Source organism: Microcaecilia unicolor, chromosome 6 (assembly GCF_901765095.1).
Source record: "Microcaecilia unicolor chromosome 6, aMicUni1.1, whole genome shotgun sequence".
Classification (NCBI taxonomy): Eukaryota; Metazoa; Chordata; class Amphibia; order Gymnophiona; family Siphonopidae; genus Microcaecilia; species Microcaecilia unicolor.
Window position 1 is genome coordinate 174,014,454 of NC_044036.1, and position 26,094 is coordinate 174,040,547.

General features: G+C 43.5%; 1 protein-coding gene and 1 long non-coding RNA gene across 2 annotated transcripts in view; one reads left to right on the top strand and one right to left on the bottom strand.

Moving 5' to 3' along the window:
- PFKFB4 (6-phosphofructo-2-kinase/fructose-2,6-biphosphatase 4) overlaps positions 1-22,181 on the top strand; it is a 71,549-nt gene extending 49,368 nt beyond the window's left edge. Inside the window, 5 exon segments of the mRNA XM_030206679.1 lie at positions 6,427-6,556; positions 7,891-7,926; positions 7,929-7,952; positions 9,977-10,041; positions 21,562-22,181. Of these exon segments, the coding sequence (XP_030062539.1) occupies positions 6,427-6,556; positions 7,891-7,926; positions 7,929-7,952; positions 9,977-10,041; positions 21,562-21,621 (315 nt within the window). The 3' untranslated portion in view covers positions 21,622-22,181.
- Positions 22,182-23,557: 1,376 nt separating this feature from the next.
- LOC115472031 lies at positions 23,558-24,288 on the bottom strand. The gene is made up of 2 exons (XR_003942456.1): positions 23,692-24,288; positions 23,558-23,661 (listed from the first exon to the last, which is right to left on the bottom strand). It is a non-coding gene; the product is annotated as an uncharacterized LOC115472031 (long non-coding RNA).
- Positions 24,289-26,094: the final 1,806 nt, after the last annotated feature.

A 26,094-nucleotide genomic window follows, 5' to 3' on the forward strand; every position in this document is an offset into this window, starting at 1 on the left:
CACATCTCATTACTGCCTGCAGCAGGATACCCGACGCGACAGTCGGTTCGGGCAGTCAGTTCTTCAGAACCTGTTTGGGCTTTAGGATCCAACTCCACCCCCTGAGGGCCCTGTTTGTTCTGTTCCAGGCTGCACTCTCAGTTAGTTGGTAAATTTTTTAGGTCAATCTCAGTTATGTCCTCGCCGTTGCGAGGCCCAATTGACCATGGTTTTTGTTTTGAGTGAGCCTGGGGGCTAGGGATACCCCATCAGTGAGAACAAGCAGCCTGCTTGTCCTCGGAGAAAGCGAATGCTACATACCTGTAGAGGGTATTCTCCGAGGACAGCAGGCTGATTGTTCTCACAAACCCGCCCGCCTCCCCTTTGGAGTTGTGTCTTCCCTGGTATTGTCTTGCTACATACTGGACTGGCCGGCTCGAGCCGGTTTCGGGCGGGAAGACGGCCGCGCGAGGACTAGCAAAGGACTTTGCTAGTGAAGATTCCGATTGGAGGGGCTGCCGTGGACGTCACCCATCAGTGAGAACAATCAGCCTGCTGTCCTCGGAGAATACCCTCTACAGGTTTGTAGCATTCGCTTTCAAGCGTGATATACCACTTCCCTCCCATGGCAATTGAAGCGGTTTACAATCATAAACCATAATATAAACAACAAAAGAGCCACTGTTCAAAGAAATTGATGGAATGTGTGACCCTCTTTGATGTTAAAAAAACCCCACCCTTAGGAATGAATTAAAAAAAGATCTTTTGGCAGCAATAGTACTTGCTTTCCTTTTCAAAGCTGTATATATAAAGTTATACTTAAATCCAGGGTTCCCTTGCTTTATTTTTGTTTTTTGTTTTTTTTGTAAAAAGGAAGAGTGTCTGCTTTCTCTTCATCCGTATGCATGGGTTTCTACACAGTGAATCAGAACACAAGGGCAAACACTAGCAGCCATAGGCATGGTGGGGAGCCAAGGTCTTGCCACCTAATGAATTCTAAAGACACCCCCTCCTGTCCCATGGAAATAGTCTTAGTAGAGATTAGTCCAAGGCCCAATCAAGATGGCGGCAGCAGCAGCATAGGGTTGTAAAGGTAGACAGCGTTATCATTGCTTTCAGAAACTTAACACCTTCCCAGTAACTAAAAAGATTGAAGAGGGGGATATTTCTCATTTAGGTTTTAGCTTTGAAGTTTTCACAGCCTGTCTGTGCTATAAAAAATAGCATTGGGGGCAGGTAAACAGTAATAATCTTAGGATTTTTAGTCCCCTCTTTCCAATTCCTGGGGCAGCATACAGCATTTTTAAAGTTCAGAGTCAATAAATCCATGCCCCCAAGAACTTGCAGTCTAAGGGCTCCTTTTACAAAGCCATGCTAGCAATTCTGGTGCGGCAGATGGCGACAAAGCCCATAGGAGTTGAATCGCTAGTGCAGCTTTGTAGAAGGAGCCCTAACTGCGTACCTGAGGTAATGGGAGGACTGATATGCCTAAAGAAATAGAATCTATGAAGGAGGTGGGATTTGAACCCTGGTTTTCCTAGTCTTGGGCTATACCCATGTTGGTCATGCTATTTTTTTTTCCTGGTTTTTGAAGCTCTAAACAGACACAGAATAAAGCCACCTTTTATCATGATCAACGTAGAATTTCTTATTTCTTATTTTTCTTTCCATATCCCTTCTCTCTTTTTCAAGTTCTATAGGCAGTTCACTGATATGAACTGATGCAACCGAAACAAGCAAACCAGGAAAAAAATTCTTCCACATGTAATCAAAGATCGTTCACAAGAGTGGAAGAAGCCAACCAGAAGCTCTGAGAAAATTGTATCTACATAATAAACTGCTGTTGATTTTCTTGGAGCTTGTGGTTCGCTTATTCCACTGTTGTGAACTAACTGTGAACTGAGGCAGATCTTCAGGCTATATGGCCTAGACAAAGTTAACATTACATAACTAATTTTCTGTCTTCTTGAGCTATGTATTTCTGTTCTGGCATGGGAAGCTGTCTGGCTAGAATGTTTTATTTAAAAAAAAATTGTAAAGTTTTCACATACATATAGTAACATAGTAGATGACGGCAGAAAAAGACCTGCACGGTCCATCCAGTCTGCCCAAGAAGATAAATTCATATGTGCTACTTTTTTATTTGTACTGTCCTCTTCAGTGCACAGACCATATAAGTCTGGCCAGCCCTATCCCCCTTTCTTATCTGCGCATCTAGACACCACTAGACACAGGATGGAGAAAAACTCATCGGTCTTTCTCCCTATTAGTGCAGCTTATTAGGAACATAGTAGCAAATATATATATTTTAAATATATTTATATACTTTTCCATTGGCATTGGCCACCATCGCCCCTAAACAGAAAAGCTATAATATTTTTATGGCATTTTTGCTGGTTGATGAGACACCTGCTCACATGAAAAGAGAATTCATGATCTGAGTGCAAGTGTCCTCTCTCTTCAGCTTGCCCTGACCAGTGTCTGTAGAATGCAGATTGGAGTTAGATCCTGCAGTTCCTGTGCTTTATCTAATCACTGTCAGCTGTACTTAGTTTCTGTAATTATCTACTACACCTGAGCTGTATCCAGTATGCAATAAAGCTAAGTATTCTATCTGATCTTTGAGTGCCTGAATGGGTTATTTGCACATATCTTGGGAAATATGAAAACCAAATGCAGGTGGCTAGACGCTCACATGAGCCCATCTTTCCAATTCCCTCTGCTTATAGCCTTGTCATCTTTGATGCCTGTTTCTCTCAGGGCTGGCCTTGCCACTAGATAGACTAGGCATCTGGCTAGTGTGACAAATTGGGGGTGGGGATGGAAGTGCAGTGGGACATGGCGGTGCTTGAGTGCAGGCCTGTGTTGGGAGTTTCATTGCAACTGCAGCCAAGGGCTGTGGCAAAGGAAAGGAGACATGACATTCTGGCCAACTGGGGGGGAGGGGTTAGGGAAACGAAAAGGAGATGCTGGCCACCTAGTGGAGAATGGGAGATGCTAGCCATCTGAAGAGGGTTAGAGTGGGGAGGTGAAATGCTGGCTACCTGGGAGAAGGATAGGGTAGACACGGAAGGGACAATGCTGGTCTGTGGGTAGAACCTTGAGCCATCTTGGGGGAGGGGGCAGGGAGCACATAGCTGAAGGTTCACCTAGGGTGTTAAATACTGGCATTTTCCTTCTCTAAGCACATCCAAAGCACCAGTAAAACATGCCGTTTCTTCTTTTTCAGTATTGCTAAGAATAAATATATCCTTTCCTTTGTAAGCATGCTACCAAAATGCTCATCCACTCAGTTCCTCCCACTGCAACCTAATGCTCATGGGTTTTCCACAAAACCATCTCTTTCCACTGCAGTCTGTTCAAAATGCAGCTGCACGACTTCATTTCTTTCAATGTCGCCACAGAACCCCCTTCAATTCATTACAGTGACCTGTGTGCGTTTTCATACAGTTTGACGTTCTACTGCTCACTTACAGATGAATTCACTATACAAACAAGTGACTCCAGTGGCGTAGCCAGACAGCGAATTTTGGGTGGGCCTGAGCCTAAAGTGGATGGGCACAAAGTTTTCTCTTTCTACCCCCCCCCCCCCAGCACCTCCCAACTCAAAATATAAATAGTTTAGCTGATGAGGATCCCCAAGCTCTGTCAGCTGAAGACTTCCTCCAAAGAAGGCCAGAGCTCCCTTTTACCAAGCTTGGCAGGCAACATCAACTCCTTGAGCCACTGATGCCGGCACCCTATGCATACTTGGTTATCGGTGGCTCAAGTATATTGCCTGGTCTGCCGAGCTTAGTAGAAGGGAGTTCTGGTTACCTTCACAGGAGGTCCTCATCTGGCATGGCTTGGGGATCCCCACCAGCTAACAGCAGGGTCAGGGCTGCTGGGGCCCAGAGCAGAAAATAAAAATGTTCTTCCCCCCCCCCCCCCCCCCCCAATTCCCTTTCCTCCCTGCCTTCCTTCTAGTCTCCCCGTCTGCCATTCCATTATAATCACACCAACAGACCCTCACCAAATACAGAACAAGGGATCACAGATTAGAAATAAAAATATGTAGACAAAAACTGAACAGGGAACCTCCGCATGTACTACAACACTAAAGAAATAAAAACAGAAATGCATTTTCTTTTCTATTGAGCACAGTAAAAAGACATCTGCTATGCACATTTTCCAAAGCTAGTATATTCCAAAAATAAAATGCTTTTTTGCCTTTGTTGTCTGGACATTTTATTATTCCATTATGCTGGTTCCAGTTTTTCTTTCTTCTTCAATCAGCTACTGACTGTTTGTCTTTTCTCCCCTCTCGTTCCATTTCCTCACAACATTTTAGCTCTTTCCTCATTTTTTTCTCTTCTACTCTGCCCACTCAAATTTCACCCTCTTTCTAACCCTTTTCCTTCTTTTTACTTTTCAGATACCTATCACATTTCCATCTCCTCCTTTCACCCACTAGCATGCCTATTCCCCATCTTTCCCAGCCTTCCATTCCCTTCCATCTTCAATTTACTCACCATTATCATATTTCTACCCCCATGGTCCAGCATTTCTCCCAGTCTCTTCCCTCCCACCAATCCAACATCTTCCTCTTTCTCTCCTATCCCGACTTGTGCAGCATTTCTCCATCCCTTTCCTCCACCCCCATGTCCAACATTTCTCCCTATTCCCATGCAGCATCTCTCCATTTCTCCCTCCCCTTCCCACCCCCCTGCACCATGTTCAACCTTTCTCCCCTTTCATCTCACCCTTCTTCCCCTCTACTGCCATGTCCAACACTTTTTTCCTCCCTCCACTGCATTGTCCAGAATTGCTTTCCTCTCTCTCATCCTTCACCACTCCTGTGCCATGTAAAGCAATTTTCCCTCCTGTTCCCTCTTCTCCCCTTACAGCATCTCATTCCCCCCCACCCTCATGTCCAACAATTATTTCTCCACCCCTCCTAGCATTGCCTCGTCCTACTCCCCCACACCCTCCCCAAAGCCACCCACCTCTGGCATGCTGCAGAATATAAGGGTCTCCATTGGCTGCTACTTCACTGGTATTGCCCCCACCCCCAGCTGGCATTCTGCAAGTTTTGTTCCCTCCCTCACTTACTATCACTTTTGGGTCGCATTTTGTATTCTACTGCAAAGCTACACCGGACCGGGACTCTTTGCATGCTGCGGCTGCTTCCTTCGGGCTGGCCCCGCCTTCTCAGATATCAGCTCCCCGCCTCCTCTAAAAGAGGAAGTTATATGTTAGAAGGCGTGGCCAGCATGCAAAGAGTTCCGGTCCGGAGCGGCTTTGCTGTAGAATAAAAAAAACATGGCCCAGAAGTGATAGGGAGGGAACAAAACTTGTAGAATGCCAGCCAAGGGTGAGGGGCAATACCAGTGAAGCAGCAATGGCTGGAAAAACCGCCTCCCCGAGCTTCATATTCTCTGGGCGCCTATGGAGTGCACTGCTGATGGGTGGGCCCAGGCCCACCTGTGGCTACGCCCCTGAGTCACTCTTACCTGTGCCCTTCTCCACTGCCAGCTGCTGCTTCTCTTAACCTTGCTGCAACATTTGCCTAGAACTGACTTCCCGAGTCAGTGTCATACATCCTCTCTGGCCTTATTCAAATCTAGACTGAAAATTCACTTTTTTGAAGTTGCTTTTACATCTTGATTATTTCTGTATAATATAGATCCTCCTAGCAAATGTATGCTTTCTTGACTAGATTGTAAGCACTGTGGATTGAGGGATTTTCTCTTCTGTGTCTGTAAAGCACTGTGTGAACCTGGCTGTGTTATGGAAGCAATTTTAGTAAGAGTTCTTTTTGTTAGAATAGCATAGCCTGGCTCTTGAGGTGGTGCTGATTTAGAGACAGATGAATACATGAAGGCGCAGCTAGGGTATATGGTCTTGCTGGCATGGTTGACCTGTTTTGTGCAATCTTGCACCTTATTTGCTGTTGCCTGGTCACTGGCCCTGTTTTGCTGCTGTCTGGGGTATTAATTTGTACCTGGAAACAAGTACACACTTTATGTAAGTCATGTAACAGTGAGTAATTAAGCAGCAGCTGTTAATGGATAAGTCCATCAGATGACCAGCCTGATAAGAGATGTCTCTTAGCACAGCAGGTAATTTGCACAGCTGTCCTAATGTTTTCGATAGGGTACTGATGGACAGAAACTCATAAGCTATGCCTGACAAGCGTTTTTCACATGATGACAGGAACATTCAGATCTAAATTTACTGTAGCCAAGATTTGCGGCTCAGCGATTGAGCTTTCAAAGGGCCATTTTTGTAGCTATTTCTCAGGACATCCTAGTTCTTCTCATTAAGTAGGAAGCTATATTAGAAAATTCAGATGATGCTTTCTCCACGGTGACAAAAGTGAAGAACTACAAAATGGTACTATATTGGGTTTTAACTGTGGCCTGTTCTTGCCAGCATTGTACTCTTAACGTTCCCTCCTTTTTCCAGTCATATGAAGACCTTGTTCAGAGACTGGAGCCAGTCATTATGGAACTGGAGCGGCAGGAGAATGTTCTGGTTATCTGTCACCAGGCTGTGATGCGCTGTCTGCTGGCTTACTTCCTGGACAAAACTGCAGGTCAGTGCACCCCCTCAAACTGCAAAGACCTGGCACCTCTGGCTTCCTTACTATGCTATGCTCATTAGTGTTTATTCTCAAAATGTAAAGGTCCATAAATGAACAAAAAAGCAGCAGGCCGAGATTTGAAAGAAGTTATATTCATTGGTGTCCTCATGTAGGTTTTGAAAATGTGATATATCTATCTGTACATCTATCTTTGTAAGAAGGGACTGGGTTTGGGGTAGAGTAAAGGCAGGCTAAAAAGTGATTCTATCATTGATGATATTCGGCCACTAAGTGATATCAGCAGGTCCAAGCTAGACACATGGGTCTGGCACAGTGACTGTACTATCCATATACATAACAGGGTTGAATCAGTCAAATGTTCACCCTCACCTGTACAGAGAAGGATCTCTGCTGTATCACTGGAAATACAGGGAATCTTTTCAGATGTTGTGCATTTCTGTTCTGACCTCTGCACCTTAGATGTATCTATTTTTATTAGTTTTAATGTCTAAGTTGTGGTATATTGTTGCTTATTTTTTTGAAGGGTGAAAGGGAGGGGCAGATAGCTGCATACACCGACACTTGTAATCAGCTATGCTGAACTTCTTCCTAGCTCTCAGAACGCAGCCAGCCTAGTTTCCAGGATATGACAGTGAATAAATGAGAGAGGTCAGCATGCATGGCCTCCATTGTGTTCAACAGTGATGTAATCATTGGAAGGAGGTGGGGGGTTAAGTCGGCAGCGTCCCTTCCTGCTGCCAACATCGGCTTTCCTTGTGCATGCTCAGTTCACGCAAGGATTGCTGATGCACAAGGAGTGCCAATGTGAGCAGGAAGGGAGGCTGCCAGCTTCTTCCCTACTGAGGCAGCACTGGGACAGTTCTGACAGCGGATCTCCTCAGCTGGCAGGCATTGCGCATCCCCGCCAGCAAAGGGCAATTGGGGGGGGGGGAGGAGGGAGAGGAAATGCATCCCCCCCCCCCCAAAAAAAATGCTGGCTGTTTTCCTGTCTCTTGAAGACTGTTCCACTCTCCTGATTGAAAATACTTCCCAATGCAATGTACAGAATAGCACATTAGGATCGAGCTCGTGGATATCCTGAATAGCAGAGTGACTGGGTGTGTCCTGAGGACTGGATTGAGACCTGCTTTGGGGATGACTCTTGAGCAGGGCCTACAGCTCTTTGTTCCTTATTTGGCTGTTCCTTGTGTGTCATTGGGACGAATAGGACTGTCTGTTGCTCAAAATAAAACTATTGTTTCTCTCCCTTAGTGTGTGTTATGAGATTAATAAGAGAATGTAATTTTAAATGATAAAAATATCTTCTTCTTCCTGTGTTTTCACAGAACAACTGCCTTACCTCAGGTGTCCACTTCACACGGTTTTAAACTTACTCCAGTGGCATACGGTAAGAAGAATGTTATTCTCCTGACCTCTGTGTAATCGGTATTCAAATTCGGTTTCTCTTTTTGCTTATAACACTAAGGAGGAAAGCACAGCAGTGAGGGGAATCGCTCTGCACAGAGTATGTAAACATGGGGAGAGGATGATTTGACATGTAACCAGAAAATTGTGGTATTGAGTTGTGGGGAAAAAAAATAACTAGCGCTGGGTTAGGTATTATGTACAGAAATTTTCTACACTTCCAGATTGGGAGAGGAGCAGTTTGATGGTGTTTACGGTGGGCCTCATGAGAGAAATCCAGCTTGAATCTCAGAATCTTGCACTTTGGGCTGGCCAAAGCTGGGAGAGTGTGAGAAATGATGTTTACAGACCTTGGGATGGAGGAAGTAAGAGCAGATCAGACATAGTAGTAAAAGTTATGAGCCATGACTGGTTCGCATTTGGAGCAAGAATCCAGTAAGGGCAGGCAACAGTTCTGCAAAACACCAGCAGCATTGAAGCCTCAACTAGGGCTGGTGTAGTTCAGTACCAGTACTGTGCAGGTGGGAGATTTCTGGTTTAGTTCAAGTTTGACCACTTGCTTCCTGGGTTGGAGGGACAGGAGGAGGGTCCTCAAGCCCAATTACAGGGTTCTGGCAAGAGTTCTGGTGCATGACATTGGGCCCAGAACTGTTGCTAAGAAACAGACTCAGTACATTGATGTGGGAGAGGAAGGGTTATAAAACAGCAGAAAAATCCCCAGGTAGTTGTGAATGGAGGCTTTTGGCACCAGGATGCCACACTGGTTCTGGTTTTGAGGATGAAAAATAAGAAAAGTGGCCCAACTTTTAGTACCCCTAATTCTAGACCAAACAACTCCTGATTTAATGAAAAGCATGCTATTATGGCGCTTGTAAGTATGCCAGATGCAACAGAAAAAAAAGAAATGACTGAGATCCCTGAGCCTTGGGTATATCCCTTGGGACCTCTTCTATCACACAAATTGGTCTCTTCTGTCACTTACTGGCACACAGACAACAAAACCCCCTGATGGAGCGGCATGAACATTCACATGCCCATGTCATCAACCTATTTACTGTTTTTTTTGCCTGCTGCCTTTAGCATAGAATGTGTAAATGCAAATATGATAGTCTTAAAGGCTGTTAGACTAAAGTGAGGAAGAGTCTCATATATAATACACGGTGGTATTTCTTTCACTCAACAGGTGAATACATTGCCCGTGTTAATGTCTTAATCATTGACTCAACCTCCACCATCCCAATTATATTAACAATAAAAGACTTGCACAACTTTTTAAATGTACTTCTCAATAATGCACACTGCACTTATCTTAGAGTAAGTGCAGTGTGCATTATTGAGAAGTACACTTAAAAAGTTGTGCAAGTCTTTTTTTTGTTAATATAATTGGGATGGTGGAGGTTGAGTCAATGATTAAGACATTAACACGGGCAATGTATTCACCTGTTGAGTGAAAGAAATACCACCGTGTATTATATATGAGACTCTTCCTCACTTTAGTCTAACAGCCTTTAAGACTATCATATTTGCATTTACACATTCTGTGAATATATTTTTTGACATTTTGCTTTATGGGACAGAGTGACGGTCTAAAACTATTTAACAGTTAGCCTTTAGCATAGGGCAGTGGTTCCCAATCCCTGGTCCTGGAGGTACCCTAGCCAGTCAGGTTTTCAGGATATCCACAATGAATATTCATGAGGGACTTGCATGCAGTGGAGACAGTGCATTAAAATCTCTCGTGAAAATTTGTTGTGGATATCCTGAAAACCTGACTGACTGGGGTGCCTCCAGGACCAGGGTTTGGGAACCACTGCCATAGGGACTGGACAGAACTGTGGAAAACCAGAGCGTTGGCATAAGAAGGAGTGCCAGTGGGCCTCGGTGCTGCTGGAGCCTGTGAACATTGAGCCTACCAGATCATAACACAAAATGGGAAATGCTGGGTTCTGTTCTTTTGGAGTTAATATTTTACTGTTGTATCTTAATGGCTATGTTTGTTCTCAATAGGGTGTAAAGTAGAGACAATAAAGCTGAATGTTGAAGCAGTAAATACACACAGAGATAAACCAGAGGTAAGAGATGAGTCTTTTTAAAAAGTTTGTCTTCACAGATTGTGCATAAAGAAAAGCTAAATGGGGTCAGATCAGCAAACTACTCATAGTGGCTGATCCAGGACACTATGAAGTACCTGGCAGATTCCCAATCATAGATCTATTTCGAGTTCCACACCCTCAAGTGACGGCTTTCTCAAATCTGTTCTTGGCTAATAACTTATGGGCTTTTCCTCCAGGAACTTTTCCAAACTCCTTTTAAACCCAGATATGTGGGACGCCTTGACCACATCAAGCAATAAATTCCAAGCTTAATTGTGTTGAGTGGAGAACTGCTTTCTCCAGTTTTTTCTCTCAATCTGCTACCAGTTAATTTCATGTAATGCCTTCTGGCCCTACCTAGTACTGTTTGAAAGGGTAAAGAACCATTCTCCATTTTACCTGTTCTGCCATACTCATGGTTTTACAAACATCTGTCAGCTTGTCTTTCAGTTTAGCAGATTTCTTCATCCTGCGTGTAATTCATGTTGCGAGAGTAATTCCTCATTTTATCACTTAACGTAAACCAGTAAGGAGAGCTAGGTTTGTTTTGCCAAGGAAACTGGAGAGTGAATCACTATTGGCCAGATGATCGAAAGCCCCGCGCTGTTCCAAACAGTGCTCTAAAAATAGCACTGGAACAGCATGGGGCTTTACCGCCCCTATGATCAGAGATAATAGCATACAAATTTATGGAGGAGTGGCCTAGTGGTTAGGGTGGTGGACTTTGGTCCTGGGGAACTGAGGAACTGAGTTGGATTCCCACATCAGGCACAGGCAGCTCCTTGTGACTCTGGGCAAGTCACTTAACCCTCCATTGCCCCAGGTACAAATAAGTACCTGTATACAATATGTAAGCCGCATTGAGCCTGCCATGAGTGGGAAAGTGCGGGGTACAAATGTAACAAAATAAAAAATCTCTGATCATAGGGTAAAGTGCAGGAGGATTGTGCCTGAGCTTGTCCCCCCTTTTTCTACTGTGCTGGAAACACCTAGACCAATATAAAAAATCCTACCAAGAATGAACTCAATATCCATACAAAATACATCCATTGCATATGGGACCCTTATGTTCTCTGGTCTTCACATCCCGACCCTCTATGTTGTGAATATTCAGGCACTGGCCAGCTAAGTTTAGCAGCCAAATAAAACCGCCTAAAATAGCAGTCCTATCTTTGGCAGCTATAAACCTAATCGACCAGAGCTGAATATTCACTTAGCCATTTAAGTCTGAGCTGGCCCCAAGAAAACCCTTGAATGTTCAATGCTAGTCACAGGAAACAGTCCGGCAATGAATAGCTGGGGTCTGCGCCAATCGTGGCACTTAAGCGGGCTGACTCCCACAGTCCAAATATCAGGCCCATGGTTTCTTTGCCCCTGTCTGGAGTGAATGTTCTACACTTGATCTTACACATAGCCAAGGACAAGTAGCTGCCTCCCTGTTAGGCAGAAGAAATAATGTGTGTTTGAGAACAGGACTGGAGATAGTTTATGGTTCACTTTTTGCGTTAAAGTAATGGTAAGGGTGATGTGCTTGATATACTGCCTTTCTATCGTACAACTGAAATTGTTTACATGTTGTATACAGGTAAGCTCTTTCTTCTACCTGTGGTTAGAGCAATGTGTTGAAAACCATGTTTCTCCCATTGACACACTTTGGACTCGGAGCAAGTTGCTTAACCCTCCATTTCCTTCAGTATAAAACTTAGATTGTAAGTCCTCTTGGATAGGGGCCCTACTAGCTGTAATTTGCCTGAAGCTTGAATCTGAAAAGTGAGTAACCAAATTTAAACTTTGGATCCCGTTGCTCTGGAACTAGCCCATTCTTGTTACAGCCATGCTAAAGAGTCCCTGCTTTGGTTCCCGTCTTATGTAGGAGCCATCTGGTTGACTTGCATGCTCTTACAGCAGTTGGCGTGAGCGTGCTTGTTCTGTCCGACAAATTGGGTTATATGATAACTTAGTCCTCTGTAGCATAAGTACAGCCGTCACTGCAAGGTGCCCAAGAAATGCGGGATGTTACCCTTTCATATGCAGTAAGGGTCAAGCTTACAGGAGCTCTCCATGTATTAAATATTCAGTATCTAATGAGGAACAGATACCATGTTACATATCTGCTGACGTAGACGCAGAGCATTACCACTCTTGCTTTGCAGTTGCTACAGTCTTCGCATAAAGCATGTACAAATGCCCTCCATAGGGTGTAGATGCAGGAATGGTGTTTCGGGAGACAGTGGAAATGGATAATTGGGGAGAGGTCCTCCGGGTGGAGGTGAAGATGAAGGTGCTGCATGTTTTATTCCTACTTAAAAATGTGTGGTAAATCTGTGGTCTTTTTTTTTTTTATTTTTTATTATTTTTTTTATTATTACACAGAACGTAGACATTTCGAGACCTCCTGAGGAAGCCCTTGTAACAGTGCCCGCTCACCAGTGACTTCCTGGGTGTATCCACCTGCTATGAAACCTATGGTGCTGTTTTTATCCTATTACTTTAAAAGAACAAAATCAATTCAATCAACTTCAAATCATAACCAACAAAAATTTACCAAGTAATTTGTTCTAATGGAACAGCGTGAAGTTGTGCTGCATGAATCTGTTCCGTTTTGCAAATATTTTCAGATTTGAGCTGATGGGGACAGTGATCAGTGGTGGCTGAGCTTATGGACGCTAATCATAACCATATTTTTTGCTCCTATTTGCGATAGTGATGTGTGGCATCCATAATAATTTAACACTGAAAAGATGTGTTTATTATTATGTAATTGAAAAGTACTTTCTACCAGGGGTGACCCATTCTATGGGAATGAGGCTGTGGTACTGCTTTTATTGTGAGGCTAACAGCTTATGATAGAGACCCTGGGATAGAGATCCTGTGTTCTGATTGGCCAAGCACGTTGGAAAATAGTCAAAGTGGCTAGAAAGCAGATTGTTGAGCCTAGCAACTGCACTTTCATTGGACCAGTTGGAGCAGCAAATTCTTTGGTTTTGTTTCCTGTGATTTAGACTGTGTGTAATAGTCAATATGGCCACCAAGTTAAGTATCTTTGGTCTCACCTCAACACACTCAGCTCATCCAAAGGAACAGTGCTCATCCATAATTATATCTGGTCAGGGCTCCAGTTTTCCACACTTGTATGACATTGGTAGTTGCAAAGTCTGGACCTTGTCTTGGAATCTTCCTGGAATTTAGCAAGTCCACAGCTTCCTCTTGACACTCCAGCCTTCACCCCATCAATTCCTTGGGCCTTCTTCCTCTTTGTGATAGTCACCTATCTCCACCTAGGGTTGGCCCAGCCATTAGGCAAGACTAGGCAGTTGCCTGGGGCAGCAAAGTATCTACAGTCAAAGCAAAACAATAAGTTCTCACAGCCACAGAAACTCAAAAGAACCATCAGCACCTAAGTTAACCTCCATTTATATAGGATCTTTGTATGGTTATTATTTATTATTATTATTATTATTATTGCATTTGTATCCCACATTTTCCCACAGGCTCAATGTGGCTTACAATACATCATGAATGTCATGATGATCATGACTGTGGGGTTAATCAGCAAAAGCTTACTGGGGGGGGGGGGGGGGGTAATGGCTTCAGGTTCACCTAGAGTGCCCACTACCCTTGTACCAGCTGTGTCTCAGCACCCCTTAAGCCTCTCTCCTCCTTTCCTCTAGCCTAATTTGTGTCCTTAACCACCCTCTCCTATGTGACTGTAGTTACCAATTTGGAGACATGTGGTGTTGGTAATAACCAAGGCCACATCTTATTGTGAGAAAATGGGAGTATAGCCCCAACCGCATTGCCCCTCATAGATAATAAGTACAGAGCACAAGAAAGCAACCCATGTTCCACCAAAAATAACTGAAGTACAAAACTCTTTTCCAGCTAAGAAGTCAGAGGTGTCAGCTGTGGATGGGTTTCTCTGTGCTCTGACTTGGTAGAATGTTTTCCTTCACACGCTGGTGTTTTCACCACCTGTGCGAGCTTTAAAGCATTTTTTCGGTAAATGTGGAGCCATACAGTCCCACCAGCACAATCGATGTGTCGAGGGGGCAGTAGGTTAGTAGACCAAATGCTGGGTTATGTGAAGCTGCCGGATGGAAGGGGGGGGGGGGTTATGGAGGGAACATGGAGAGAAAATGGATGAAGAGGATGGAAAGGAGTAATGGAAGGGAGGTGAGACTAGGAGGCAGGTAAGAAGATTGTAGTGGTGATAAATGAGAAAAAGGAATGAAAAGAAGGAAAATTAAAAACAGAAATAAGCAAGTGTACCTAAAGTGTGCATTGAACCTTTATTTTTAGAGACAAAGATAATGTTAGAGTTCTGTAAAAATGTGCCTTTGAAATCATAGCTAAATATGGAAAGGTGTGGTAGAGTTGCCATAAAGTCCAGAAATGTCAGAATCTACTCTTGAGTGGTGACAGAAACCTGGAGACTTGGGATCTAATTTTCACAGATTAGCTGAACTGGCTGTACCGGTGGTTTGGAGGGGGAGGAGAGTGAACCCAGTTAGCACATAAGTATTGCCACACTGGGACAGACCAAAGGTCCATCAAGCCCAGCATCCTGCTAAGCTAACCGCCTTTACTACATTCTCTGGCAACGAATTCCAGAGTAAAGTTACACGTTGAGTGAAGAGAACTTTTCTCCAATTTGTATTAAATTTACTGCTTTGTAGCTTCATCGCATGCCCCCTAGTCCTACTATTTTTGGAAAGAGTACACAAAACGATTCATGTCCTACCCTTTCCACGCCACTCATTATTTTATAGACCTCTATCATATTTCCCCTCAGCCATCTTTTCTCCAAGCTGAAGAGCCCTAGACATTTCAGCCTTTCCGCGTAGGAAAATCATCCTATCCCCTTTATCATTTTTGTCGCCCTTCTCTGTACCTTTTCTAATTCCACCATGTCTTTTTTGAGATGTGGTGACCAGAATTGAACACAATATTCGAGGTGCTGTCACACCATGGACCAATACAAAGGCATTATAACGTCCTCACTTTTGTTTTCCATTTTTTTCCTAATAATACCTAACATTCTATTTGCTTTCTTAGCCGCCGCAGCACACTGAGCAGAGGGTTTCAATGTATCATCAATGACGCCGAGATCCCTTTCTTGGTCTGTGACTCCTAACGTGAAACCTTGCATTGCATAGCTGTAGTTCGGGTTCCTGTTTCCCACATGCATCACTTTGCACTTGTTGGTTTTCACGGCAGTGAATGTGGAAGTGTATTGTCGTCATGGCCTGGGCCGTTTGGTGGAGAGCTTATAATCGGTCATCAGGTGATTAATGAGCAAGGTCTCACCTTGTCTTCATGCACATTACTGCAACACGTTTGGGTACAAGTGAGGGAAGTTCTTTCTGTTTTCTCCAGTACTCATGGAAAGGTTGCTTACAGAGCAGAAATGCTCAACTCTGTTTCCAGGTGATGAAAGAGATAGCTTTGCTGGTCTGGGATTTGTGTTTAATGATTCAGATAGAAGTCACTTTTATATTACAAAATCTCCTTTGGCTGCCAATAATGAGCATTGTGATTGAAACATGGAGCTTTGTCCCCTATTTTGGCATAAAGGCGATAAAAGCCAGGATGTGATGGCTCATGTTGTAGTTATGTTATTGTGGGTAATAAATCACTGAAAGAATCGGCCTGTTTGTAGCAGTAAGCATAATCGGTCCTGAGACGGGGTTCTTAATCTGTGAAATCGGGTCCATAGTGCTGTTGGCGTTAACAGAACATGAGTCACCAATTCTTGGACCTGTGGTAGTACTGGAAAGCTTTTGTTGGTGAAGGAAACCACTTTTCCCAGTCCTGAGGGATGCTGCGATTATATTGTGGTTGTTGCTGTGAAAATTAATCAGCTTTGCCTGGAATCTAAATCTTGGGGGGGGGGGGGGGGGGGGGTGGATTTGCCTGTGGGTTATGTGCAACTTCTGATTGTATAAATTCAGTGGTGCGGATATGAATTGATCGAGTAGTCCCGGGCACAGGAGCTTGCTGGCCATTTTGTCCCATGCATGGAAAATAGCTGCTCCTCACGGTGCTCACAGAGCAAACGGAAAGAAGACAGAAGAGCAGCTTCTCGCACTTTTTTCTGGGTTTTGCTTTAAATGATGTTTTGCAGTACATTCCTACAGTTTTCGCTTTTCATTACCTGAAATTGTGACCACCACATTGGTGTTCTTTTCCTCCTTATTTTTGTTTTATTACTGGAAACCTCTCTACTGCATTATGATGAAAAGCAGTGTATCAAAGGCAATAAACCATTGCATGACACAGAACCTTTTTGCAAGAATGTGAAGGAACAGTTCAACCGCACAGAGTTCTGGCCAGTGATAAAGCAGGGCTTAGTGCAGGGGACGTATCTGTGTCAATCATGTGGACTGTAGTGAATGGAGAGAAAGATAATGGCAGATATGTCCTTACCTACCCACTCTCTTCTTTCACCTCTTTACTCTTCAGACTCCCTCAACATATTGCCAAGGGAGTGGGTTTCATTAGACGTCACTATCCAAAGATGGTGTCTCATCTTTTCTCAGTTGAGGAGTAAATTAAGAGATTTTTTTTTCCTTGTGCGTCTCAGCAGTACCTGCATCATAGCTTAAAGTATAAACTAGGACTGGGTGTGGATCCAAGATGGCTGCCTGACCAGACACGCTGAAGCTTCTGCTCCTTTCCTTTTCCTTCGCAATGCCTAAACATTGGGGGGGGGGGGGGGGGGGAGCTGCTGATCTCAGCAGAGCAGTTTCCCCATGCCTAGCGCTATTGAAAAGTTTACGATGAAACTCTGCACTCAGGCATGACTGAAGAGTGCTGAGAGCCTGCTGGGGGAGTCGGTGACGAGTGGAGGATCAGCCACTCCCTTTGGGCCTGAAGTCACCCTCAGCCCTGATCCTAGGCTAGTGTTCTGAAGTCTTGCTGCATCAGCCCCTGCACTCTGCTCCGGAGCTAGCAGTAGTGCTGTGCAGCGAGAGGGGAAAAAAACATCAACTCGGAGATGGAGTGGACCCGCTCAATTGATAGGTGCGGCACAGGGGCCTGAGGAGCTGCCACAGGCAGTAAATGGTGACCAATCATTTGAACTTAGACTTCCTAGAGATGAAATCTGAGCTGCCTTTATTTATTTACTTTGTTGACACTGATTCCGTCTGAATTTACCCTCAAGGTGATTTGGAAGACGTTAGTAGATTTGGAGAAATCAATTTTATTTCAGAGAATAACTCTCTTCAACAGAGAGTGGTTAAGCGGGAGTAGTGGACATGGCCATTCTAGAAAAACAAAGTATGGCTAGATGAATCACTGAAACTGAAAAGGAAATAAAGAAGCTGTTCAGGCAACCTTTATTAGTGATTTAACTAATTAGAGAAGGGAAAATGAGGTATTGGAAAATTTTGCAAGGTGTGATAATTTGCGATTCTTAAATTTTTCTCAATCCAGTATACTGGCACCTAGGGAAAGTTAAAGAAATATTTAATGGAAGTATTGTAAATTCCAGAAAGACTTCCACCTTTTACTATTTGTCAACACCGAAAAGTTGTGAAAAGAATTTAGAAGCCCCGCAAGATCTTGATGAACTTCTGGATGTCTCTGCTATTTTAGAGACATCTGTCCCTGAGGCTGTTACTAGTTCAACTCTAATTGCCGCTCTTGCTTTATCTCCCGATAAATAATGGTTATTGAATTTGTTCTTTATGTTTAGAGATGAACTGTTTTATAGTCTCTTGAGACACCCAGAGATGGATGAAACAGTTTCTTATGATGAGGCCTGGGGTACTGTAGTTAGGAGCCACTTTCTTTTTGAGGTATCCCTGCAAATGTGTAGTCAGACTTCAGTCACGTAAATATGTATTTTTTTGAACCATCTCCGCTTACTGCCTTTCTGGCAACTAAACAGATTTGCTTTTCCATCATCATAAGTTCAAGAGGAAGGATAATATTGTCTAGTTTTATGTAATTGTCGGAGATAGTTTACGTCTTTTCCTAATTGATTATTTGCCTGTTTTATTTTTGACCTCCTAAACTTTTAATCTTGGATCCCAAACTGATGGACTTGAGGGACCAGTATGTTTCGATTTTCTTATTTGTATTTTTTTTCTTGGCATATAGTATTACTTTGCTGTACAAGCGTTGTTAATGCTTGGTTGTAAAATTAAAAATTCCGTACATAATTTTTTTAAAAGTATAAACTACTTTGAGTTAAAATTGGAACAATGTCTAGAAATGCAAAATTATTAACGGTTTTGTGACAAAATAGAAAGAACTAACATGTTAGGGAATAATGCATGTGGGGTAAGGCAAGGATTTACTCCCACCAAGGTACTTCCTGGAGGCTTCAGTCTGGGGTGAGGTTTTTCCCTTTTCAGGATGTGAATTTACCAGGGTGAGTGGAGAAAATGGGACTATCAGAAATTAAGAGCCCCAATATACTTCTCTATCCCCCCCCCCCCCCCCCCCAAAAAAAAGGCCAGGCCTCTAAATTTGGCTGAAAATAGCACACAAATTTAAGAGCCTAACTTAAGTGGTGTTAGCGTTTTTAGCTTGCGCTAATGATTAGCATCACCTAAATGCTAGACACACCCATAGGAATATATGGGCGTGTCTAGCGTTTAGCACGCGCTTATTTTTAGTGCGCACTAAAAATGCTAGCGAGCCTTTGTAAAAGGGGTCCTAAATTTTCAGCTGAAAATTGATCTTAATTTAGGAGTTCAAAAATGTTGTGCTTGGATTTAGGCCTGCCGCTTATTTGGCAAGATTTAGGAGCCTAATTTGAGCATAGTGCTGACAATTTCTTCCCTGCCCTAAGTGTAATTAGTAAATATCAGTCTGCCCGAAAAGGTGGCCAGAGTTGTATTTGGCAAGAGTTTAATGACATTTAGGTGGAAGACCAGATCAGACCAGTTGAAGATACACAGGAGGTGAGCTGAACTTCAATGAGATCTGTGTCTGACGTTTTGGGGATCAGGGCGGAATCAAAAAAAGGGGGGGTGAAGGGAGGGGGTGTCTTCACATTTTTCTGCTCATTTTCATTTGCTAACAACGTGGAAAGACATGAGAAATGTTTCAAACGAATACATACATCTGGTACATATTTCCTTGTACCTGGAGGGCTTACAATCTAAGTTTGTATTTGAGGCAAAGGAGGGTTAAGTAACTTGCCTAAGATCTCTCTGGTTTTCAGCCTGCTGCTCTAGGCCATTGGGCCTCTCCTCCTTGGGATCGTGTTGCCTCTTGCAGCAGAATTCAGCATGTCACATGTAGTAAGGCAGCCTGTAGCATAATGAGGAAGAGCTAGACATTTATAAAAGCAAAACAAATTTTTTTTTACCTGCCTTTAATTAGAAAGCAAGAAAAAAAATAGCCATCAGAACATAAGAATATATGTACTGATTAGACCAATGTTCCATCTAGCCCAGTATCTGCTTCCAACAGTGGCCAATCCAGGCCATTGGCAGAAACCCAATTAGTAACAACGTTCTATGCTATTGGTCTCATGGCAAGCAGTGGCTTCCCCCATGTCCACCTCAATAATGGACTATGGCCTTTTCCTCCATAAACTTGTCCAAACCTTTTTTTAAACCACCAAACCCTCTGCCTCCCTCTTCATTGTCTTATGCTGTTTTCTTGTATCCCCATTCTCACTGTTGGCTACATCTGAAGCTCCTTCTTACTGGTCAGGGTTGTAATGGGGGGAGACCAAAAGGGCCAACTCCTGCAGCAACTCACTTTCTGGTCTTCTCTTCAGTTCCCTGTAGGAGGTGCTGCTGTAGCTGATGCAAAACGCTTGTATTAGAGCCGTGTGCAAATAGCTTAGCACAGGGCTTCCAATGCAAGCTTAATGCACAGTTTTGCTCACTGATGCTGTAAACAAATCATATACAAATAGGGCCTGCACAGAACTTGTGTGCTGATCAGGGAGAGCACACTGGAAACTTGCACAAGGTTCTGTGCTAAGGGCAGCTAGTACTGTTGTGCATTTTTGAACAAAAACATTTATTGGCACCATCTGAGCATGTTCTGTGCATAAATCTTTGGAATTGCAAAAACTTTCTATGCATAAAATATTGCCATACTGGGAAAGACCAAAGGTCCATCGAGTCCAGCATCCTGTTTCCAACAGTGGCCAATCCAGGTCACAAATACCTGGCAAGATCCCAAATATGTACAAAACATTTTATACTGCTTATCCCAGAAATAGTGGATTTTCCCCAAGTCCATTTAATAACGGCCTTTTGACTTTTCCTTTAGGAAGCCATCCAAACCTTTTTAAAACTCCGCTAAGCTATCCGCCTTTATCACATTCTCTGGTAATGAATTCCAGAGTTTAATTACACGTTAAGTGAAGAAAATTTTTCTCCGATTCGTTTTAAATTTACTACATTGTAGCTTCATCGGACGCCTCCTAGTCCTAGTATTTTTGGAAAGCGTGAAAAGATGCTTCACATCTACCCGTTCAACTCCACTCATTATTTTATAGACCTCTATCATATCTCCTCTCAGCCGCCTTTTCTCCAAGCTGAAGAGCCCTAGCCGCTTTAGTCTTTCCTCATAGGGAAGTCATTCCGTCCTCTTTATCATTTTCGTCGCCCTTCTCTGCACCTTTTCTAATTCCACTATATCTTTTTTGAGATGCAGCGACCAGAATTGAACACAATATTCGAGGTGCTGATACTGATGTGCAGAATAGTATTTCAGCACATGCACGGACGTGCCAATTCAATTTTTTCTTCTGCCTAGACTTTTGTGTGCAGCTCCAACTGTCCTTTGTGGCAGAACTGTCACCTCCCCCGTTGTTTTATTTATTTATTTATTTTTAAACCATGGAGGCCATGAAAAAAGTTGTCACTGTTATGCTCACAGCAAAAAGAAGAAACAGGATTTAAATCCTCAGACACTACTCTACAACAGGGGTTATCAACCCAGTTCTCAGGACCCATCTAGCCAGTTGGGTTTTCAGGATACCCACAATGAATATGCATGAGAGAGATTTGTTGCATGCCCTGTCTCATGCGTATTCATTGCGGTTATCTTCAAAATCTGACTGGCTATGTGTCCCGAGGACTGTGTTGAGAACCCCTGCTCTAGAAGAATGACTGTAACATCTCCTCAGATCTGGCAGTAAATCTCCTGCCTTCTGCTCAGCCTTGGTCTTCTGCGTGCTTCTCTGCATTGTGATGGAATAGTTAATAGACTTAATACCTTTTGATTTGATTCTGCTGTGTGCTGGTGTCTACTGCATGGCTTTGTACATCATTAGTTTGTGCATAAAACCCTTTTCTGCATCGTGCCGTCATCGGGCTAACAATGCTCCGGCTTCTGTCCGCATTTTCTGCATTGGGCCCCGCCCCCTCCTACGTGCTGATCTCTGCTCTGTACATACATTGTTAAATGACCTTTTTTGCAGACGGCTATAAATTGCAGTGCTCCCAGATTCTCTTTAGTGACAGTGTAGGTATTCGTCCTGGACTTAGCTTCACATTGTCTCTCCATTTTGGTTTTCAGAATGTGGATGTGGACCGCTCCAAGGAGGACGCCCTGCAAACCGTGCCCACCCATTTATAGTTGCTTTTGCCGTGACCTACATGAGGATTCAGCGTTCAGGTACTCGCCTCTGAAGGAGGCACTGGACAGAAGGCGAGAATCGCGCCCTGCACAATCGCTCCAGCATGAGCACCTGGATTTTGTCATTTTTCTCGTAATGGAACAACACAGAACTGCAGAGGAATAAAAGCATATACAGTGTTTGGACTGCAAAATCAAATGTCTTGCTTTTAGTTTCTTGTCAATGAATATGTAATTTTCTCTGTTTGAAAAGATGTTTTGTTTCTCAGCTTCTTTAAAATAAGTCTGGACAGAGCTGGTGAGGAGAGATTTTGCTTGTTGGATTTTGTTTGATGGGGACTTGCTTCCAGGGACTCTAGTTGACACCCTCTGCTGTTGTGCAAAGCTCTTCAACAAATTTTCTGCCTTTGCCTGACCGTGGAGGAGCTGACCTTCTGTTTAATAGCTGTTTTCTGCTCCTACAAGTGCATTTGCTGCACTTCAATATTCTTGTCTAGGCCAGTGTTTCCCAAATCGGTCCTGGAGTACCCCTCTTGCCAGTCAGGTTTTCAGGATATCCACAATGAAATGCATGAACTTGATTTGCATACACTGCCTCCATTATATGCAAATCGTTTTCATGCATATTTATTGTGGATATCCTGAAAACCTGACTGGCGAGGGGGGTACTCCAGGACCGATTTAGGGAAACAGTGGTCTAGGCCCACCTGATGGTTGGAGCCAGACTGAGATGCCCCTTTAACTCGGTTTTGGAAAAGCAAGTAATTAAATCTCAAATCCAGCTCCATTTTGTGAAACGGACCTTTTTGGGTCTCTTGCACAAGGCAGGTTTTGGCTTTTTTTTACACTCTGCTACAGAGATAAATAGAATATAAGAATGAACTTGTGTTTATCCTGAGGCAAATCACTTTATGTAGCAGTTTGTCACTCCACCTTTCACTTCAAGCTTGCTTAATTATGCCTGAACAGCCTAAAGGCTCTTAGCTAGACATCATTCTCATTGAGATTGCTGGGCTGCAGGAGTCCTATGACATTTGCAGCTGATATGGCAATCTAGGGATATCCACCAGTTGTCCGAGGACGTGTGCTCTGTGAAGAATCTGTGTGATTGGTCTGTGTAACAATGATGATCCATAGTTATCTGAACCTGATGTTAGCAAACAGTCTCGGGGCAGACTTGCACATGTAACCAAGGGACATGCTGCCAGAGGATGGTGCTCATCAGCTGCCCTTAAGTGTGGAAGAGAGACTATTCCATAATTTGAGTCTTACTTGCATGTTTTAATTAGTTTGTAAGAGATCAGTCTGTGGCCCTTGAGGCCCTCCATTAAGAATTGTCGCTTTGTATTGTCAGAACAAATTAACTACATTTCATCCTACTCTTTATTGCTGATTTTTTTCATAGATTATTCTAAATATTTGTGGTGTAGGTAATGCTTAAGATGTGAGTTGTAAATTAGTTTTTAAAGTAAGTACTCTATTGGTGGTGGGGTCTGCTGCAGTTGAGAGATTTCCTGAACAAGTGAGGGATTTTTTTTTTTTCCACAGTAAGGCTTTTTGTTTCATTTCTTTTTCTTTCTTCCTCTCTCCCTCCTATTTTTCCCACTATCCTGGGAAGCAGTCTGTCATGTTGGGCACAGAGTCTTAGCTCTTTAGGTTTCCTGGTAGCGTCTTTTGTCTGCAGCTCATTGAGAAGCAAATTCCCCTGACGGCTATTTTGTTGGCTTCAGGATGGCACCTCATTTTGTATTTCACTTGGCATCGTGTAGACTTATAATGGGACACGAGAGGCACGTGTGATACGCAGGTTGTGGAATTTATTCTTGTTTCTAGCATATTTTACACAGAGAAATTTGTATGTATATATTGGACACATGGTTAACAAAGCCAAAAGGGGTAGAAACAGCACACATTTGGCAGAAATGCTTACGAGTTAAATTGTCAGAGCTTGGAATGTTGGACTGCTTTCCCTTTGTGCCTCTTTCGTGTACATTCTTAAAAATCTTTCTCCAGGGAATGATACATCTCAGGATTACTTACCTCATGCATGGGACTGAAATACCAAGCAACAGACAGCAAACTCTTTAAGGACTGGGACAGAGAGTGAGTAGGTTTGTGGGTAGTGGGAGATAGACACATATTTAAAGAATAGCTGAAATGATGTGACTAAAATTACAAAACATATGGCAAGAATCAGATCGTGCCACAATCCTTATGCCTTTTTTTATTTGTGACTTTTTTTTTTTTGCCTCCTTTTCTAACAGTATCCCAGCTGCTACTTTTAAAGGGTTCTTCTTCCCCTCCTCCTTTGGACAATCCAATCCATTCACAAATCTGATGAGTACATTTAAGAAATACTCGTGACAGAATCGATATTAAACTTGCTTACAGAAACAGCACGGCACATTCCCCTGCAGTTCCTGGTTTGGTTTCTGATGCTGTTCGCTGCAGTTGGCTTACTTTCAGAATGGAGAGACCTACCCAAGAGGAACCTCACACACACTTTTTTCATGAGAATGAAATCACTAGATGCCTGCAGACCTTCGGCAAGAGACTGAGTTCAGTACTGATAAAGGTGTTGCAGTCCTACATAAGTATTCCCATACTGGGACAGACCAAAGGTCCATCAAGCCCTACATCCAACAGTGGCCAATCCAGGTCACAAATACCTGGCGAGATCCCAAAAAAGTACAAACCATTTTTTGCTGCTTATCCCAGAAATAAGCAGTGGATTTTCCCTAAGTCCATTTTAATAATGGTCTATGGACACTTCCTTTAGAAAGCTGTCCAAACCTTTTTTTTATACCCCGCTAAGCTAACCGCCTTTAGCATATTCTTTGGCAACAAATTCCAGAGTTTAATTACACATTGAGTGAAAAATTTCCTCTGTCCTGTGTTTCAGGAACACGGAGCAACAACCCACTGGGCATTAGGGACAGGAAAACATTGCCAGCTATTGTCTGACCATCAGTCCCCACAAGGTAGTTGATAATAAGGAAATAGCAGGAGTAGTTTTAATCAGGGGCGTATCTGCGTGGGGCCACAGGGGCCTGGGCCCCCGCAGATTTCGCCCTGGCCCCCCTCCCCGCCGTCAACCCTCCCCCGCTGCTTACTTTTGCTGGCGCCGAGGTCCGACCCGCAATCTCCGTTTTTCGTCTTCCTCCGTGGCCATGCTTCCAGGAAGTAACGCTGCAGTGCTGATTCGTTGAATCCAGTTCGACGTCTGACGTCAGACGCCGAACTGGATTCAACGAATCAGCACTGCAGCGTTACTTCCTGGAAGCATGGCCACGGAGGAAGACGAAAAACGGAGATTGCGGGTCGGACCTCGGCGCCAGCAAAAGTAAGCAGCGGGGGAGGGTTGACGGCGGGGAGGGGGTGGAGAGAGGCAGAGGCGGCGGCGGCGGCGGGGGGGGGGGGGAGGGAGGCAAAAATGTGCCCCCCCTCTCTGGCTGTGGCCCCCCCTACCGCCGGATTCCAGATACGCCCCTGGTTTTAATTAACAGCGTCAGCTATTTGTTTGGTTTAAATAGTCTGGTGGTACGACTGCTGCTGTGCTCCAGTAAGTGGATTGTGAAGGGTGATAGCTGCAGAACGCACAGTGTTGATAGAACACCCTTTGGTCCTCTTGATTTTGATATATATCTAAGACCCCCTCCCCCCCCTCTTAACATAATCCTCCTGAGGACCCTAGCTTCTGCTGAGGAGCAGTTTGAAAGGATACTTTTGCATGAGGTACCATGCTACATTCCATGTTTTACTTTGGCCAGAGATCCCTGCACTGGCCACCATCACCATCTCCCACCTCGGCTAACATTGGACTTTTCTTCATTCTATTCACCTGTCAAAAATGTGTAATTATCCTTTGATTTCAGGGTTTCCCTGACCTGGGGATTCCATAGCCAGTCTGATTTTCAGGATGTTCACAATGAATGTACAAGAGAGAAATTTGCATACGTTGGAAACCCCAGTATTTGTGACTTTCTCATGTATGTATATTGAGAATATCCTGAAATCCCTGTGGGGAAGAAGGTTTGGGAAGCCCTGGCTGTATTTTGCCTAATCTTAACTATTTATCTGGAAGAAAAATAACCTTGTAACTACTGTTTATACTTAAAACTGGATTTCAGTTTTAACACTGATTGGGGTAGATTTCCAGAAAATGGTTTGAAAATTTTAATCAACCTGAGAAAAGCCATACTGGGTCAGACCAAGGTCCTTCAAACCCAGTAGTTCCCACAAAGTAAATCTATTTATTATTATTATTTGTAACACTTATACCCCGCGCTTTCCCACTTATTAGCAGGTTCAATGCAGCTTACATAGTATGTCAGGATTACAAAGTAACATAGAATGGATATGGCTGTAATATAGTGAATAAAGAGGTGGTCAATAAGATATGGGTGAGTAAGATGGATAGGGTAGGAGGATGTTGGAGGAGGGAGTGTAATTGCGAAAGGTATGTTTAGTAAG